Source organism: Calliphora vicina, chromosome 4 (genome assembly GCF_958450345.1).
Source record: "Calliphora vicina chromosome 4, idCalVici1.1, whole genome shotgun sequence".
Classification (NCBI taxonomy): Eukaryota; Metazoa; Arthropoda; class Insecta; order Diptera; family Calliphoridae; genus Calliphora; species Calliphora vicina.
Window position 1 is genome coordinate 104479943 of NC_088783.1, and position 19131 is coordinate 104499073.

The following is a 19131-nucleotide window of genomic DNA, read 5'->3' on the forward strand; positions in this document are numbered from 1 at the left end:
TTCTATATTTATGATATCAGTTTTTTAGATTAGCGTAATGGTGTAAATATTTGGTTAAAATCGGTAAGGTACTCTAAAATCAACATTCTGAAACGAAGCCTATTGTATACACGAGTTTAGAAGTGGAATCCTAATTCAGATGTCACCTGTCAAAAAAACCTAACTATAACAATAGAGCTATGTATTTTCGACATTAGTTGTGTTCGCGTAATTGATAATTTGTATAAATTATCACTGGAAGTTACGGGATTCCGTTCGTTTACTTTTAAAAACTTAACGAGAGAGCAAGATAGAGAACATGATATTTTTTACTGGACATTTTTTGTCCAGTATAAAATATGTTTAAAACACATTGTTGCAAATGTAAACAAAACAAAAAAGTTGAAAATTAACACAATTTACAAGTCTTGCAAAGAAAATAAGTAAAATCCAATTTATTTTTACAAATTGTTGTTCGCGTACTTTTTTGGATATTTTTTTAGATTGAGAGTAAATGTATTTCTACGCTCTAAATTAAAGTTACTGGAAAGTACGCGAACTTTTTTTTATATTTTGTAGAAAACTATTTTAGTTGAAACAATTTTTTTTAGTAGAAAAAAAAAATTGTTAGATGAAAAAAATTGGTGGAAATATATTTTTTCCGGTCCGAATTTCTATGTGTTAATGACTTAGTAATCCAAGACTATAGTGGATATAGTGATGTATCAATAACGTAATGTAAGTTATTTGGAGACTTCGGAAAGTTGATTTCAACAGACAGACATGAATATATCGACTTCGCCATCTATAACGATCAAAAATAAAGAGTGAACCAGAAGAAACTTATAAATACCATTCCAGCAAAACTTGGTCCAACAAATTATTATTTTTTTAATCATGTTAGCTTATCATAAACGAAACTGATGAGTCAATATGATGTGTATGTTTTATTGGCGGATAAACCTTTGTTTCCTCATGAAGTTTGTGTTCGGAGTTTAATGTAACCGTTCCTTAATGCTGTGCTTTAACAGATTTTAATATTTCTCTACTCGGTAACACTCAACTATCGACGAATCGTTTTATAGGTAGCTAACTGGGTCTCTTTATTCAGTGCTGAGAATGTAAAAGGATACCAAAAGTTACCCTCACAATTTTCGGTTGGTTCACTATAGGTATCTACGTCCAGGTCGAAGATTGATGATGACGCGAAGAAATATATTTGAGATATACTTACCACCAAGCTCATAAACTCTATGTTGTGCCACAAGGAGGAGTACTTAAAAAAACTTATTTTAATGTTATTCAGGAAAGAACTCTCGGAAACAGTGGAACTATTACAACTCTTTTGCTTTAGAGTTCACACCTTGTAATGCAGTAGGGATTTTAAAAAGGTATTCTCTAAGCAGGAGCTGCGATAAAAAGTCGTCTTAAAGCACTCTTGTTTTTACTCTACAGGGATTTGGCTCTAAACTCTATGAACGATTGCCGGCCACTCAGGTAATTCATTATCAATATTTTCGTATTATTGGTCTTTGTAGAATCGAAGGCCTTCGACAGTAAAATGTCCAAGAAATTTGTACAATCTCTGCTCACTGACAGATTAAAATTCGTTGCCATTCTAGTTCATTTCTAGACATATAGTTCTATGGTCGATTGCATCGTGAACTAGAACTTGGCTAGAGAAAGCATGTCGTTGTCCTAAGTCACTGCATAATTAACAAGCCTAATGTTTATACATTTTAAACGTTTTAAATAATAAAAAATTTACACATTAGGTTTTTTTTTATCGAATTCTTATATTTTGCAAAATTTTCCAACATAAACATGGATAGAAATAAATAAAACGTACAACACTTTTAAAGCTTAATTTACTTGGGTCCCAACATGTCCTGGGGTCTGACCCACTGGTTGAATTGCTCCTCAGTAAGGTAACCCAATTTAATGGCTTCATCCTTCAAGGTGGTACCATTCTTGTGGGCAGTCTTGGCGATTTTAGCGGCCTTATCGTAGCCGATATGAGGATTTAAGGCAGTTACCAACATAAGGGATTCATTCATGATTTTGTTAATACGTTCGGTATTGGGTTGGATGCCTTGTACGCAATTGGCAGTGAAGGTGCGGCTGCCATCAGCTAAAGAAGAACAAAGCGAAATTATTTCCATACAAAGATATTCCTATATTTATAAGGGATTTTTTTACTTACACAACAAACGAATGGAACGCAAAACATTTGAAACTACCAAAGGTTTGAAAACATTCAATTCGAAATGACCATTCGAGCCACCAATAGTAACAGCAACTTGATTACCCATAACTTGGGCAGCAACCATGGTCATGGACTCACATTGTGTTGGATTTACCTTGCCAGGCATAATAGAGCTACCAGGCTCGTTTTCAGGCAACATAAGTTCACCCAAACCACATCTGGGACCAGAGCCCAAGAAACGGATATCGTTAGCAATCTTCATTAAGCTAACGGCAATTGTATTCAAAACACCATGTACCTCAACCATGGCATCACGACCAGCCAAGGCTTCGAACTTATTGGGGGCGGTTACAAATGGCAAGCCAGTGAGTTGAGCGATTTTAGCAGCACATTTTTCGGCAAAACCAATGCGAGTGTTGAGACCAGTACCAACGGCAGTACCACCCAAAGCCAATTCATAAACACGTGGCAAGCAGGCATCAATGCGATCCAAAGCATATGTCATTTGCTGAGTATAACCGCTGAATTCCTGACCCAAAGTCAAAGGTACAGCATCCATGGTGTGTGTACGACCAATCTTAATGATACTCTGGAATTCGTCCGATTTGGCTTTCAAGGCATCGCGCAAAATTTTAATGGCAGGCTTGAGATTATTATTCAATTCCAAAGCAACCGAAATGTGAATGGCAGTGGGAAAGGTATCGTTGGAACTTTGAGATTTGTTAACATGATCGTTGGGATGAACGGGTTCTTTGGAGCCCAACTTGCCACCGAGCATTTCAATGGCACGATTGCTGATAACCTAAAAGAGAAATGTTGTTAAAGTAAAATTAATTTACTTCTCTAAAATGAAGGATATAAATAAAAATACATCGGATACAGGTGTATTAATACGCCTTGGTTAGATTAGTGTGCAAACGTGCTAAGTCACTTTTCACAAATTTCATAGGAGACACAAAAAACGTTCTAAAATCCTTTGTTTTACATATTTTTGAAATCTGTTAATGCAGTCTTATTACTTGTTTGGTTTGATTTATAATGACAAATAATCAGTTTGGAAAAAATGCGTTGGCGACTTATAAGTTCATTTTGGGACTTTGCATATTTTGTATTTTTAAGTGGACCTTACTAGGTATATTTTCTTATAATACTTTTCTATTGTCAATGAAGTTGTTCCCAAAGGGCAATGTTTTAAAGCAAAATTTCCATACAAAATTTGATTTTAAAAATTGTTTATGAATAAGGCCTATGAATTTGACTGATACAATAATATTGGAATTTTGCACACCACAAAATGAACTTAGCACTTTTGCATACCACAGTATAACAACGAGAAAAAACCGAAATAATTCTAAACTTTGTTTAAGCAAACAGGTGTATTTTTAATTATTCTAACGTTTTGTAATAAAATTTAAATTTACACGTTTCGTTTAACAAAATTATCTTCTCTTAAAAAATCGTAGAAAATTTTATTTAATTTAATTGAATCTTAAATTTATTTGTTGTTGCATTTGTGTTTTTTATTGTATTTGTTTTAATCTTTGTATTTACTTTGATTTAATCTATTTAAATAATTTATTTACTTACCTCATTAACATTCATGTTACTTTGAGTGCCAGAGCCGGTTTGCCAAATAACCAAAGGGAAATGATCATCATAAAGCTTTCCTGAGATTACATCATCAGCAGCCTTTGAAATGGCTTCACTAATTTTGGAATCCAAACCAAACTCTTTGTTGACTTCAGCAGCAGCCTTCTTCAAAATACCCATGGCTTGAACTACAGGCTTTGGCATGCGTTCGGTGGAACCACCAATGGGGAAATTGATTTGGGAACGCATTGTTTGGGCGCCATAATATTTATCGGCTGGTACCTTTAACTCACCAAAGGTATCAGTTTCAACGCGATAGTCAGCACAAGCCTAAAATATACAAAAGACAAGAAAAAAACACACAATTAACTAAATTAATAAATAATTTTAATTATATAAAAATCTATAAATATAAAAAATTAAATTTAATCGTTTAAATCTCTCACCATTTCTTGAGGTTGTTTTGTATAAAACTAATCAAGTGTGTTTAATAATTTATTTTGCAAAGCGAGTGACTTTTGTTTAGCTGTTGAAAGTCAGCGAAACCGAGAATAATTTGTTTTTTTTTAAAACTCAAGAGATAACATTATTATTGTTGTTTATAGTTCATATCATGGTTTAATGAGAATGTAGCAGTTTTTTTTTACCCATGTACTCAGAGGATTAACGTATGAATTTTGTTGTTATAAATTGAAAAAAAAATAATACGTTTTTGAGCAAATGTTTTTGGAGCATACTATTTTAATATGTGAAATATTCTCATTAAAAAACCGGTTAAATTGATTTTTTTATATTTGAAGCGCTAAATTTGTGTTTTTTATACAGAAACCAGAAATTGTTTTTATTGTTTAGCTGCATTTATCACTAACATTGTGAAAATTGAAAATAAATTGCTATTAGTGTAATTCAGTTGCAAAGCATCCAACCGTTTAAATTGCATTAACCCTTTGATGTGACATTTACCCATAACTAGTTATAATATTTTATCTGTGAAGAATTTAATTTATTGATTTATGGAAAACTTGAAGGCTAAATGTAGAGTGTCCAAAAAATCGCCAAATTTGAAAACCCGGTTTAACCGAAAAAGTGTGTTTTTGAAAAAACCGGTTTTGATTATTGTCTTTTAAAAAATCCGGTTAAACGAGTTCGGGTTTTGTCTTCAAAAAAACCGAGCCCGAAGAAGGGCTCCTTAAATTTATTTTTTTTATTTGTGGACGCTAATCGGAAATGTGTTAAGAATTGTGTCTAAATCCTCGAAAATTTTGCATTTTTAAATTCTTAATAGGGGGGTCAGACGGCATGTATTGCTTGTGTATTGGGACATGTATTCGATACATATGGAATTCCATGTGTATGGCAAAATTCACGTTATACATACGATTCATAATTTCCACGTTCAAACGTACATATGTAATTGCATGTGACATAACCTCTATTAGTTTATATGTTTGTTGTTTTTCACAATATATTTATTTAAAACATTTTAAAATCACAATACATATATTTAATGCAATGAAATTTATTTTGTTATGATTTTTCTTTACTATTTTTTGTTTTGTTTTTTTTTATTTTGCACTCACACAGTGTTGTATTTCAAAATACAACACTGTTATACACACGAAAATAACATGCTCTAATTGCAAAAAATGTCACGAGTAATACATACACAAAGTTTCATATGGATCACACGGTATGTACATGTTTACATATGGAAAAATGTCCCAATACATGGCACAAAACACAAGCAATACATGCCGTCTGACCCCCCTTTAAGGCTCTATCTTTATGCAATTATTTTATATATTTTACAAAATATTGTCAAATACTATAATTTTCTATAAAATAAATCAATATTTTTAAAAACTGGTATCAAAGTTTTTCATAAATATATTTGAATGAGCTTTAGAACATATATTTCATTAAAACCTGTTAGCCTTCTTACAAGAACCGAAAAGTTAAAAAAACCGAAACCGGTGGAGTTTACAAAGATGAAAAAACCGGTTGACCAGTTTTCGGTTTCGGATACTCTAGCTAAATGAAAATGCTTTAGAAAAATCTGTAATTTTACAGCTTTTTATATAAAACAATTAAAATCAAAGGGACTGGTTACTTAAATATGACTAATACTGAAAATATGGTTTTATTGTTCTATTGACACATTTTTTGTTAAAAATATGTGTATATGCTCAATTATTTTGTTTCACCTATTTTTGGCACTACACTGTAGGTTAAATGCATCATCATTTTAATAACATCGTTTGCAGGTTATCAAATATTTTTTTGTCTCTGAATTAATACATTTTAATGGGTGTTTGTTGGGCAATGTTTTAGATTAACTTCGAAAAAAATTTTAAATTTGTTTAGTTGGATTTTATTATCAGTCTATCCGTTTGGTAGTTTTTACTATTTATACTAGCTATGGAAATATTGCGTTATTTTGTAGTTAAAAATAAACCCCGTTATTCAGAAACTCGAATGGCAAGTTATTTCTAAAATCATTATTAGAATCATCCAAATTGCTCATTAAAAAGGCCGATATATAAACGAAACCCGAAAAACACGTTCTGTTGTTCGGTTCTATTTCATATTTTCATATTCCATTGAGATATGTATCTCTAATGAATCTTTAGCTGTGGGTAAAAAAACGCCCGTTCTTTAAATGAATTGGCAAATTTATATTTGTTTATTCGAAAGTTAAAGTAAAATATGTGAATTCGTTTTAAAAACGAAAACCTTATTGATATTTGGTTTACAGAACAGAGTTTTTTTTTAATTATTTATCGGCGATGCCAACTTATTTTATTGAATTTTTGCATAGATACAAATTTTTCGAATTGAAATAAAATTGTTATTTATGAATAGTTTTTAATGAAATTTCACAGTTATGTAAAATTTTCTATTCAAAATGGAAAAATAAAAACGAATTTTGAAATTTAGTATCAGCAATCCCGCCATTCCCAAAAAAAGTGTTGAAAAATCCCAAAAATGAAAATTTTTATTTTTTTGGCTATAATATCCATACCAGGGTCGGAGTTATCGGAACCCTTTACAAAAAATTTAAAAACATATTGGGCCATCTAAAATCGGTTACTATATTTAGATATCGAATATGCGATTTGAGAATTGTTTTCCTAAAGTTTAATTTTACATAAAAAATAGGTGAAATTTTTAATTTTTTTTTCATTTAAAATATTTTATTAAAACTTAGCTTTTAGAAAGTATAAATTCCTTATACATCCTCTTAGAAATTTTTTGTGATAACTTAAAAAGAAAAAAAGTTCTTGTTTTCCCAAAAAATTAGCGAAAAATCGGCTTTTTAAAATTTTTTAAATTCAAATGCATATAACTTTGAACTTAGTCATTATTTTTAAACAATTATTTTTCTATTTGACACACACATACGTTGTTAGTCCAATGAAGGAAAACTGGAGCAAATCGGAAAATATTTGGATACGCTGTTATCAAAAAACTGGAGTAGGTTGGGTAAAAATGTTGAAAATTTAATTTTCAAATGCGAATATCTCCTAAGCTATAAGAGGAAATTGATAGCTACGACTAGGTCTTTTGTAGCGCTCGATGAAAAGATTTTATATGTGTAATTGTTTTGAAATCGGAACACAAACGAAGAAATAGGATCGTTTTAAAAATGTAACATACCCGAGGTGTCCTACTTTGAGGACCCTTGGTCGCGCCCTTGGTGGGCCCACGAGGTCCACATACAGAACTTAAACTCGACAGCACTTCTTTGCGCATGTGAAATTTAATTCAAACCAATCTAACCATTTAGAAGTTACAGATTTATTTCCTTCTTTTTTTTCTATACCACTATGTGTCGCTTACGATAAAATTCGTTTACTGTAAAATGTAAACATTGACTAACGATAAAATCTTACCCCCTATAATTTTGAAATTATTAACACTTTTGATATTCTGAGAACGCTAAAACATCAGTCGGTCCATAAAATTTTAATTTTTGCAATAAAAAAAAAATAGGAAATGTCTCTTACGATAATTTGGCGCTAAGGGCTCGATATATTTATGAAAAACATGTACGAGTGTTATATTCAGCTGTGTTAACTTATTAGTTATACGGCCGGTTAAAATAATTTTTGTATGAAAACGGTCATTATAACTTTAGGTTACAACATAATACATTTATATGGGAGCTATGATCAATTATGGACCGATCACCATGAAATTAGGTCGAGATTTATGTCTATATGGAAGTTATTTATGTTGAATTTTGTGTGTATACCAACATTTTTACTAGATTTATGCACGTTAAAGTGATTTTCGGAAGCGGAGCTATGACTAATTATGGACCGATCGTAACAAAATTTGGTGACATGAATTTCGTATATTAGTGTAGATACATAATATAAATTAAACATTTACGACCGATAAAGTCCAATTTTGGGAGGACATTTGTATGGGGGCTAGGTGAAATAATGGACCGATTTCAGCCAGTTTCAATAGGCTTGGTCCTTGGCCGAACAAATTATATGTACCAAATTTTATCGAAATATCTTCAAAATTGCGACCTGTACTTTGCGCACAAGGTTTACATGGACAGACAACCAGCCAGACGGACATCGTTTAATCGACTCAGAAAGTGATTATAAGTCGATCGGTATACTTTAAGATGGACTAATATTTTTGGGCGTTACAAACATCTGCACAAACGCATAAACCCTCCCCACTATAGTGGTGTAGGGTATAATAAACGGTTTTTACAAAAGGACGGTTATCGATAAACCGGTTTTTTTGGATATGTCGAATATTTGATAACTCTAATAATCACTCAAACTACTTGCAAACATTTCGATTAATTTTTAGCACTCCCGAAAATACGTATTCTCAACTTTAAATAATTTATTTGCCTGTGTAAATGCAGGTTCAACATTTTTAGTACTGGCGTCTAATTTTTTTTAGTAGTTGTATGGTATTTGATGACCGAACATGACTTACTATTCTTCTTTTATATTTGATTACAGCTGTTGCCAGCACAAAGTGCCGGTTACATACATATGCAAATATACATACACAATACTATGTAATTCTATTATAGCAAATGCAATGTTTACAAAATACTTTCTTTAAACAATTTATTAAAACATAACTAATTTTATTCCACAAATTGCACACTCTCAAGTTGTAATTTAATATGCATAAATGTATCACAACTCAATAAAATATTTTTTTATCAATACGGAATTTGTTTTATGCAACTATTTTCTTTCATCTTCCTTAGTTTCGATAAAAAATAAAAAGAAAATTACATAATCCTACCAATAGATATGCCAATTTTTTTTTTGTTCCAGACAACTTACCATAGCAGATGTATTAATCCAGCGTGTTTTGCTCAATTGTTGAACACCGCGCAGCGAAGAACGTTGAAAAATTTGGAACATATTTGGGCTTATTTTTAAACACTATTTTTCTGATTTTTTTGTTTTTCCTAATCGCTGCTGCCGTGGGACTATCTTCGAAAGGCGAATTTATACGAGATATGCTCGGTTAAACAGCTGGTTATTTTGTTGTACATTTAACTGTCAAATTGCTTGAAACAGTGTTACCAGAGACGCCTATTGCGATATGCTTAATTCTTAAAAACTGGATTGAAAAATCTCCTTTATAAAAATATACAAGCAAGACACAAAAAACTTTAAACTTCGAAGAAAAGGAATTTGAGACCATATTGGTCTCAATCTCTTTAGAAAAAATTGAAATGTGTGCTGAAAGTAATAAATATTTATATTCACCTGTTGTTTTCCTTCGCTACTAGCATTCATTGTCTGTATTTTTTAGGTTTTAACATGCTGGATTCCGTTTTCTGATCGAACCACTTATTGATGATACTTTATACGTCAAATATCTACCGCCACCATTACTATTATAGTAAGTGTTGCAATTGCGGAAATATTCGTAAACTATTTAAACAAAATTTATTTCATTGTTGAATACCATAACTTATTGTATACCAGTTCGCTGGGTGTGAACCGAACATGGTTTCATTAACAACTTGGGAGCTGTTGATGTAGCACTTTTAAGTATTTTAATAAATATTTAATTAAACACAGAATTAAAGATTCCGACTTTTGATGTCATGTCAATCGATGGGTTATGTTACGTAAATAGTTCGACTAATTAAGCATTAATTTTACCAAAATATACAGGGTGACTACATAATACGAAATTTTTACAACTCTGTATTTGTTATGATTTTAAACGTCATTTGGGCCAATTGTTTTTATAAAAATATCCGCATTTTACAACGTTTACCAGCAATTTTGAGAAATTCTGTGAAAAATTAAGAATTTTATTAATTAAAAAACTAATTTTCGAAACAAAAAGCTAGTTTTTGCATTTACCAATATGGAACGTCCACAAAAAATGCCGAAAGTGGCCAAGGTAAGTTAACAAAATACTATATTTATGACAATTTTAACTTAATTGCTTTTTGTTGTCCAGGTCAAAAACAAAGCTCCCGCAGAAGTACAAATTACCGCAGAACAACTGTTGCGTGAAGCTAAAGAACGTGATTTGGAAATTCTGCCACCACCACCCAAACAAAAAATCTCCGATCCAGCCGAATTAGCCGATTATCAGCAACGCAAACGAAAAGTATTTGAAGACAATTTGCGTAAAAATCGCATGGTAGTCAGTCATTGGATCAAGTATGCTCAATGGGAAGAATCGCAAAAAGAAATTCAACGTGCTCGTTCTATTTGGGAACGCGCTTTGGACAATGACCATCGTAATGTTACTATGTGGCTGAAATATGCCGAAATGGAAATGAAAAACAAACAGGTCAATCATGCTCGTAATCTTTGGGATAGAGCCGTCACCATTATGCCCCGTGTTAACCAATTCTGGTACAAGTATACTTACATGGAAGAAATGTTGGAAAATGTGGCTGGAGCCAGACAGGTCTTCGAAAGATGGATGGAGTGGCAACCAGAAGAACAAGCCTGGCAAACGTATGTTAATTTTGAACTACGTTACAAGGAAATTGATCGTGCTCGCGCTATATATGAACGTTTTGTGTATGTGCATCCTGATATCAAGAACTGGATAAAATTTGCCCGCTTTGAAGAGTCCCATGGTTTTATACATGGTTCGCGAAGAGTATTTGAAAGAGCTGTTGAATTCTTTGGCGATGATTATATAGATGAACGATTGTTTATAGCATTTGCACGTTTTGAAGAAGGACAAAAGGAACACGACCGTGCTAGAGTTATATATAAGTATGCCTTAGATCATCTGCCCAAGGATCGTACACAAGAATTGTACAAAGCCTATACAATACACGAGAAGAAATATGGAGATCGTGAGGGCATCGAAGATGTAATTGTGTCGAAAAGAAAGTTCCAGTACGAACAAGAAGTGGCCAATAATCCGCAAAATTATGATGCCTGGTTCGATTATTTAAGATTAATAGAGGGTATGTTTTTAAAACAATTTTATAATACAAAATTTTACAATAACATAAATTATTTACTCTTTCTAGGTGAAGGTGATGCAGACCTCATACGTGAAACTTATGAACGTGCCATTTCAAATGTACCACCTGCTAATGAGAAAAACTACTGGCGCCGCTATATTTATCTATGGATTAACTATGCCCTCTATGAAGAACTCGAAACTGAAGATATAGATCGTACACGTCAGATATACAAGACCTGCCTGGAATTAATACCACATAAAAAGTTTACATTTAGTAAAATATGGCTTATGTATGCTCAGTTCGAAATAAGATGTAAAGATTTACCAAAGGCACGCAAAACTTTGGGAATGGCCATTGGTATGTCCCCCAGAGATAAACTATTCAGAGGTTACATAGAATTAGAAATACAGTTGCGTGAATTTGATCGTTGTCGTTTGCTGTATGAGAAATTCTTGGAATTTGGTCCAGAAAACTGCGTGACCTGGATGAAATTTGCTGAACTCGAAAATCTGCTGGGTGACACAGAACGTGCTAGAGCTATTTACGAACTAGCAGTACAACAACCGCGTCTGGATATGCCCGAATTGCTGTGGAAGGCTTATATAGATTTTGAAGTAGCACAGGGAGAATCCGAGTTGGCTCGTCAGCTCTATGAGAGACTATTGGAAAGAACACAACATGTTAAGGTTTGGATGTCTTATGCTAAATTTGAATTAACTTCGCAATTAGGTGAAGAAGATGCCGACATGAATCTACGTTTGGCTCGTAGAGTTTACGAAAGAGCCAATGATACTTTACGTCAGTTGGGTGATAAAGAATCCAGAGTTTTACTTTTGGAAGCCTGGCGTGACTTTGAACGTGAATCTGGGGACCAGGACAGTTTGGAAAAAGTTATGGAAAAAATGCCAAGACGTGTCAAAAAGAGACAAAAGATCGTTTCAGAGTCGGGAGTGGAAGAAGGTTGGGAAGAAGTATTCGACTATATATTCCCCGAGGATGAAATGGCTAGACCTAATCTTAAACTTTTGGCCGCTGCTAAAATGTGGAAAAAACTTAAAGAAACCGGTGGCGGCTCTACTGATGGTCAAACAAGTGAAAGTGGTGCTAAAAACTCCAAATCTGGTTATGAAGATGAGGCCAAAGAACCAGAAAATGATGATAATAGTAGTAAATCGACTAAAACTGTGGAAGAACAAGATGATAACGCAAATAACTCTCCTAAGCAAAATAGTGAGGAAAAAAACGATAATTCCCCTAATGCTGGCTAATTGGCAGAAGATGGTTTTTTTGTTTAGTTTTAAGTAAGGTAAATAATAAAATTTATAGTTTTATTAACTTTATTAACTTTGTTGCAGCAGTGCTATGTTGAAAACACAATTGTAGTGTGCAGTAAATTGTGTGACTACACTTAAATAAAATAATTAACTTTTGTACTCAATAAATATTACGCTGTTGCAGAATAGGCATCATTTTTGCATCAGTAAAAATATGTCATTTTAATGGTTATTAAATATGATAATTTTCCACCGAATTTCATGAACTGTTAAAAAGTGCAATAAATTCTCGTACTCAGTATAGAAATTCTGATGCTGTTTTTGCACAGTAATAAGTTATTGAATGTAATTAATTATTTTCACAAAACTTCTAGATTCTAATGAATTATTTTCAAACTAAAAACTATTGATATAATAGTGCGTAATATGATAAATAATTAAATTCCTTCCACTAAGTGTCTAAGACAATTTAGTAATAAATTTGTTAATTACTCCAAATTATTGGATTTTTTACAATTATTTAAAACGAATTAACAGTGTAAATGTAGAATAGGCATATTTCATAAGCTGTAAAAGAGAAATTTGTAAGAGCAAATTAATATTAATTTAAATCCAAACTCACCTGCACAAATGTTGGCAAATCAACCGGAATATAAGAGCCAGCATAAATAATCGAATGCCTCTGAGTACGCATTAAAGTTATTAACAAGTTCTTTTTAAAAGAAGGTGACTGGGCCAACCAACCACACGAATAAAAGGCATACGTTAAATTCCAACTTTGTATACTCATGCAATGCCCAAAATAGCATATAATAAATACCTCCAATGTAACGGCCACAAAAAAGATTATCGATAGAATTTGCGCACCATAATCGGCAGCATCCACAACATACAGAAAGTGTAAACCAACGGTGCACTGAACCAAAGCCGAGCAAACAAATTGAGCTAGACAAGCTTTCGAAATGATATTTTCTATGATGGTAAATAATCTAGATAAGGAATTAATTTTAATATTCAAATTTGCAGTAGTTTTAGTATTTAAGTTAAACTTGATTTAACGGGTTGATTAGTTAAACTAGAAACTAATTTAAATGACCTTGAGGAAGAATTTGTGGTGGATAAAAAAATAAATCAAAAAATTTTGAATAATTTTGAGCTGCTTATTAAATTAAATAAAAAAAAAAAACACAACCAAGTGATTAAAATCCACACCTTAAAGTGTTTTTGTCTGTGACCTGGAAATTTTATCAGATTAAAAAGTACAAATAAACAAAAATGCACAATTTTCAGAAACGTGTCACATTTTTACCAAAAAATATTTAAAATAAGCCAACAAGACGGTTATCATCGGTTCATTGTTGAAAAAATAGAGATTCAGATAATAAATAAACAAAAAATTTTCCCAGATTATAATCGGAACAAACAATTACTCTGTAATTCGTTTTCAAAAAAAATTAAAAATTTAGCTTTCGAATAATGAAGTAACTTCAGAAGTCTATATATTCTATATTTATTATCTCTCTGTGTAATATTAGATTTCTTTTTAGTTTAACTAAACTCACAGTTAAACAAAGTTTAACTAACTCTACAATAGTTTCGAAATTACTTTAAAATATTTTTATAATCCTTAATGCACTCATTAAATTCGATTAAATTTCTTAAACATTGCTCCTTAGTCAGGCAGATACGTTCCTCTCTATCTTCCGTACGACCTATAGCCCTGACACGCACTTCCAAAGCTTTCATTTGAGCCGTTAATATTATAAGATATGCTGGAGGATAGGAATCATTAGCACAATTTTGTAATGCTTGCACAATAAGACCAAACAACTGATATGTCATGACAACGATGTAAATTAAAGTATTATCAAACCAATTTACTCCAAACCAGGCGGGATACAATAAAGAACGTTCTGCAGCAAATATTACCTTTAAAATACTCAAACATGTACCCACCGTATACAGGCGTACAAATATTAAAAATGATAGCTGTGAGATTCGAATAGCGGCATTAAGAATTTGTTGTTCTTCTGGATTCTTGGCTCTCTTGTCAAGTTTACCCAGTATAGCCTTAATACGTTCCAATTCACCGCGCACCAAATACACATTAACGAATTTTAAATTGGCTATGGTGTCCGTTATGGTGATGGTTAAGTTTTCACACAATTGTTGGGTATTTTGGGCGAAAAATACATTTACAATCAACGTCAAAGGAAATAGAAATGTTACCAGTGAATTTATGAGAACTGCGTAAACACGATAGAGTTGTAAGTTGCTATTCTTGGGGGCTTTTATACCCATCCAATGCCACACTTTCCAGTGGTAGCAAAATGCCAGGTTAGTATCAGGAATATTGCTAGTTAATTCCATGGTTGTATTAAGTTTAACTGTTTGAGATGACAATCCAAATCGTTTTAAATTCAAACTCTATAATGTCTTTCATAATAAGCGTTAATTGGTTTAATAATTTTGTGTAATAATGTAAATTACTTTAGTTTTTATTGGTATTTGCAAACAATTGGATTAATTAAAAAACTTTTTAATTTGTTTTAAGTGTTTGTTATGTAGTAATTGTAAAAGTTTTTATTATAACAAGAATTTTTATAATAATGCTAGCTTTTAAAGCGCTACTTCGTTCGAGGAGCAAAAAACGAAAAGATTTCACATAAAATGGGAATAAAAGAAAAATGTAAAATAAATTTTAATTCAAAAATAAAACCTTAGATGAAAAAAATAATAATTTAGTCCTATTTTTAGGTTAATAAATAATCAAAAAGTGCTATACTTATGCAAACCTTGTTTTAAATATGAATTATTTAAACAATTACACTGTGCTAGTTGAAAAAACTGTCAAGCGGGGCACACAGTGGGTTAAACTAATTCGAGTACGCTGTTCAGTGGCGCTAACCGTTTTTTTAGGTTAGCTTTTGCTTTCGAGATATACCGTTATTTCGAAAATGGAGGAGGTTGCACAACATATATTCGCGTAACTCAAAAACGGTTTAGTAATAAAATTACCATAATGTAAGGCTTAACATTTTTTTAATCTCCGCCGTCATTTTAGAAATATAGATTTTTTTGTCCAAAAAAAAATAATTGTTTAGCAAAATTTCGATGAGCAGTAGGATATTGTTTAATCTGCAGCAGGTTTTTCTGAATATTGCTGATTTTTCTAGCTCCACCTCCTTAAGAAAAATTTCAGAGTTTTACCATGGGCCGAATTACCGCACTAGTGATCGAATGAACTATCGTAATGTGTGTGAAGATAAATATGCCGAGTTAAATAGTTAAATAAAAGTTTTGATGCGTAGGTATAATCTTCTATTCAATAGAATTATACGATTTGTTTATAATCTTAGAATTAGATCACATGTTTCTGATTATGTAATTAACTTTTTGGGGTGTAAATTTAGTAGATTTATAGAGATTAGACTACTTTTGCAGTTTTATAAGATTATTGTTGCGGATACCCCTGAGTACTTGGTAAGATTTTTTGAATTTTCGAAATCTTTAAGGAATCCACAAATAATTTATCCTCGAATTAACAGTTCAATTTATGAGAGATCATATCAAGTTCGAACTACACGGATTTGGAACATTCTACCCAAATCCTTAAGAAGATTTAATTTATCAGATAATAACTTTAAAAACAAGCTTGTAGAATATTTGTATCTTAATGATCATGAAATTGAAGATAACTAATATTATAAATATTCCTATTTTGAACGTAATTTATATCATATCTTATTTAATTTATTATTATTATTTTTTTTTTAATTTTCATGTTTAATTTATTATCTAGTTTAGTGTTTAATATCTAAATTATTTTAAGCGATTGCAAATTTATGTAGTAGCATTTGTTAGTGAGTAGTTTGTAAGCCATATTTGGCCCAATGGGCTTGGTTAATAAATTGTATTAAATAAAAAAAAAAAAAAAAAAAAAAAAAAAAAAAAAATATGTTTCGACGTAACAGCTTACGTTATTACATATTTAACTATAAAGTTAAATATATTATGACGTAACGACATATTTAACTATTGCACACATATTTAAATATGTGAAATAAGCAGCATTTGGCAAAAATTAAAAAAACAATATTATAAAATAATGAAAGAAATATTTTAAATTTCAAGATTTTAATGAAAATAATGTAATATTGTGGAAATTTCTTAATTTAATTACAAGTGAAAGATTTTTTGGGTATTTGGACAAATGCTTCTTTGTCACTCATATGGTCCACATGGAAAACGACCATCCTATCAGACCCTATAACTCATTAGTCTGAATTGTATTTGTGAGATTTTTAAAAAATATTTGAAAATTTCACTTTATGAAATTCATCGATTCTCTGAGGGATTTTGGGCATATTTGGACAAATGCTTCTTTGTCACTCATATAGACCATATGGAAAATGAAGCCAATGGACCACCCTATCAGACCCTATAACTCATTAGTCTGAATTGCATTTGTGAGATTTTTAAAAAATATTTGAAAATTTCACTTATGAAATTCATCGATTCTCTGAGGGATTTTGGGCATATTTGGACAAATGCTTCTTTGTCACTCATATAGACCATATGGAAAATGAAGCCAATGGACCACCCTATTAGGCCCTATAACTCATTAGTCTGAATTGTATTTGTGAGATTTTTAAAAAATATTTGAAAATTTCACTTTATGAAATTCATCGATTCTCTGAGGGATTTTGGGCATATTTGGACAAATGCTTCTTTGTCACTCATATAGACCATATGGAAAATGAAGCCAATGGACCACCCTATCAGGCCCTATAACTCATTAGTCTGAATTGTATTTGTGAGATTTTTAGAAAATATTTGAAAATTTCACTTTATGAAATTCATCGATTCTCTGAGGGATTTTATTAATCCTAGATAAAATAAATATTAAAGAGAATTAATATACATAGTAAGATGACGATTTAAAATTTAATAATGTCTTTATGGATTGACTGGTCTTAGAAAATATGGTATTTCGGAGGTACTATGCTCGTTAAATTACATTCCACAGTGGTTTAGAAACTTTTTTTTTGGAAATAATTCGGTATCTCGGGAGCTATTGGAAATATTGTTACGAAATTTCACAAGGTTGGAGCTGAGGTGCTTTCGAGTTGACTTACATTCGTTCAGCTTACTAGTGCTAGGGGACAGTGCGTGGCACAGAGGGATGGCTTCATACATTTTGTTGCAAAAATTATAAGGAGTGGTCGTAGAGCGCTGAAATTTGCACCGAGAATTATATGGACCAAACTAAGAAAAAAATAAAATTTTATCAAAACCGACCACGCCTGTAAAATTCGGTAAGGTAGAATCATTCGATTGGCAACAAATTCGGTTGCTATCACGAATCTGTTTTCTCTGTGTACTCAATTATGATGAATTAAAAACTGAATTGAAAGAATAAAAAAAGGAGAATCACCGAATTGCAATTTGAATGAACTATTTTGTGTACATAGTTCAAGTGTCTATATCATCATAAAACATTTATTTAATTTTACTAAAATATCAATCGATGAATTTCATAAGTGAAATTTTCAAATATTTTCTAAAAATCTCACAAATACAATTCAGACTAATGAGTTATAGGGCCTGATAGGGTGGTCCATTGGCTTCATTTTCCATATGGTCTATATGAGTGACAAAGAAGCATTTGTCCAAATATGCCCAAAATCCCTCAGAGAATCGATGAATTTCATAAAGTGAAATTTTCAAATATTTTTTAAAAATCTCACAAATACAATTCAGACTAATGAGTTATAGGGCCTAATAGGGTGGTCCATTGGCTTCATTTTCCATATGGTCTATATGAGTGACAAAGAAGCATTTGTCCAAATATGCCCAAAATCCCTCAGAGAATCGATGAATTTCATAAGTGAAATTTTCAAATATTTTTTAAAAATCTCACAAATGCAATTCAGACTAATGAGTTATAGGGTCTGATAGGGTGGTCCATTGGCTTCATTTTCCATATGGTCTATATGAGTGACAAAGAAGCATTTGTCCAAATATGCCCAAAATCCCTCAGAGAATCGATGAATTTCATAAAGTGAAATTTTCAAATATTTTTTAAAAATCTCACAAATACAATTCAGACTAATGAGTTATAGGGTCTGATAGGATGGTCGTTTTCCATGTGGACCATATGAGTGACAAAGAAGCATTTGTCCAAATACCCAAAAAATCTTTCACTTGTAATTAAATTAAGAAATTTCCACAATATTACATTATTTTCATTAAAATCTTGAAATTTAAAATATTTCTTTCATTATTTTATAATATTGTTTTTTAATTTTTGCCAAATGCTGCTAAAAATTATTTCACATATTTAAATATGTGTGCAATAGTTAAATATGTCGTTACGTCATAATATATTTAACTTTATAGTTAAATATGTAATAACGTAAGCTGTTACGTCGAAACATATTTAACTCGGCATATTTATCTTCACACACATCTATCGTATCGAAAAATGATTTCGATATCGTAATTATAACAAAATGTAATAAATTTCATGCTAAATTTTCATGTAATCTCAAATCAGAAAATTACGATCGAATTTACTCGATATCGAATGCGGTAATTCCGCCCCAGGAATTTTTTAATTTACAAACCATCTT

General features: G+C 31.5%; 3 protein-coding genes across 3 annotated transcripts; 1 reads left to right on the forward strand and 2 right to left on the reverse strand.

Annotated features, from left to right (window-relative positions):
- Window positions 1–1750: 1750 nt before the first annotated feature.
- Window positions 1751–9274, reverse strand: LOC135956672 (fumarate hydratase, mitochondrial-like). Its single transcript, XM_065507221.1, has 4 exons — window positions 9106–9274; window positions 3773–4105; window positions 2183–2987; window positions 1751–2110 (listed from the first exon to the last, which is right to left on the reverse strand). The coding sequence occupies exons 1-4, from the start codon at window positions 9184–9186 to the stop codon at window positions 1848–1850; spliced, it is 1482 nt and encodes a 493-aa protein (XP_065363293.1). The 5' UTR covers window positions 9187–9274; the 3' UTR covers window positions 1751–1847.
- A 774-nt stretch (window positions 9275–10048) lies between these two features.
- On the forward strand, window positions 10049–12562 carry crn (pre-mRNA splicing factor crn). Its single transcript, XM_065508054.1, has 3 exons — window positions 10049–10186; window positions 10247–11219; window positions 11286–12562. Exons 1-3 carry the CDS (start codon window positions 10151–10153, stop codon window positions 12488–12490), a joined length of 2214 nt encoding a protein of 737 aa, XP_065364126.1. The 5' UTR covers window positions 10049–10150; the 3' UTR covers window positions 12491–12562.
- Window positions 12563–13012: 450 nt separating this feature from the next.
- Window positions 13013–14866, reverse strand: Or2a (Odorant receptor 2a). The gene is made up of 3 exons (XM_065507855.1): window positions 14103–14866; window positions 13119–13485; window positions 13013–13063 (listed from the first exon to the last, which is right to left on the reverse strand). Exons 1-3 carry the CDS (start codon window positions 14864–14866, stop codon window positions 13013–13015), a joined length of 1182 nt encoding a protein of 393 aa, XP_065363927.1.
- Between the last annotated feature and the right edge of the window lie 4265 nt (window positions 14867–19131).

Bases quoted from the DNA above. Each gene is read 5' to 3' on its own strand.
- LOC135956672 (XM_065507221.1), bottom strand. From the start codon at position 9,186: ATGTTCCAAATTTTTCAACGTTCTTCGCTGCGCGGTGTTCAACAATTG. The intron at 2,988-3,772 runs GTAAGTAAATAA...TTTCTCTTTTAG, and splicing joins GTAACATGAATGTTAATGAG to GTTATCAGCAATCGTGCCAT. The intron at 2,111-2,182 runs GTAAGTAAAAAA...GTTCTTCTTTAG, and splicing joins GCGTTCCATTCGTTTGTTGT to CTGATGGCAGCCGCACCTTC.
- crn (XM_065508054.1), top strand. From the start codon at position 10,151: ATGGAACGTCCACAAAAAATGCCGAAAGTGGCCAAG. The intron at 10,187-10,246 runs GTAAGTTAACAA...TTTGTTGTCCAG, and splicing joins AAATGCCGAAAGTGGCCAAG to GTCAAAAACAAAGCTCCCGC. The intron at 11,220-11,285 runs GTATGTTTTTAA...TACTCTTTCTAG, and splicing joins TTATTTAAGATTAATAGAGG to GTGAAGGTGATGCAGACCTC.
- Or2a (XM_065507855.1), bottom strand. From the start codon at position 14,866: ATGGAATTAACTAGCAATATTCCTGATACTAACCTGGCATTTTGCTAC. The intron at 13,486-14,102 runs GTAATTTCGAAA...TTCCTTATCTAG, and splicing joins GATTATAAAAATATTTTAAA to ATTATTTACCATCATAGAAA. The intron at 13,064-13,118 runs GTGAGTTTGGAT...TCTCTTTTACAG, and splicing joins ATTTGCCAACATTTGTGCAG to CTTATGAAATATGCCTATTC.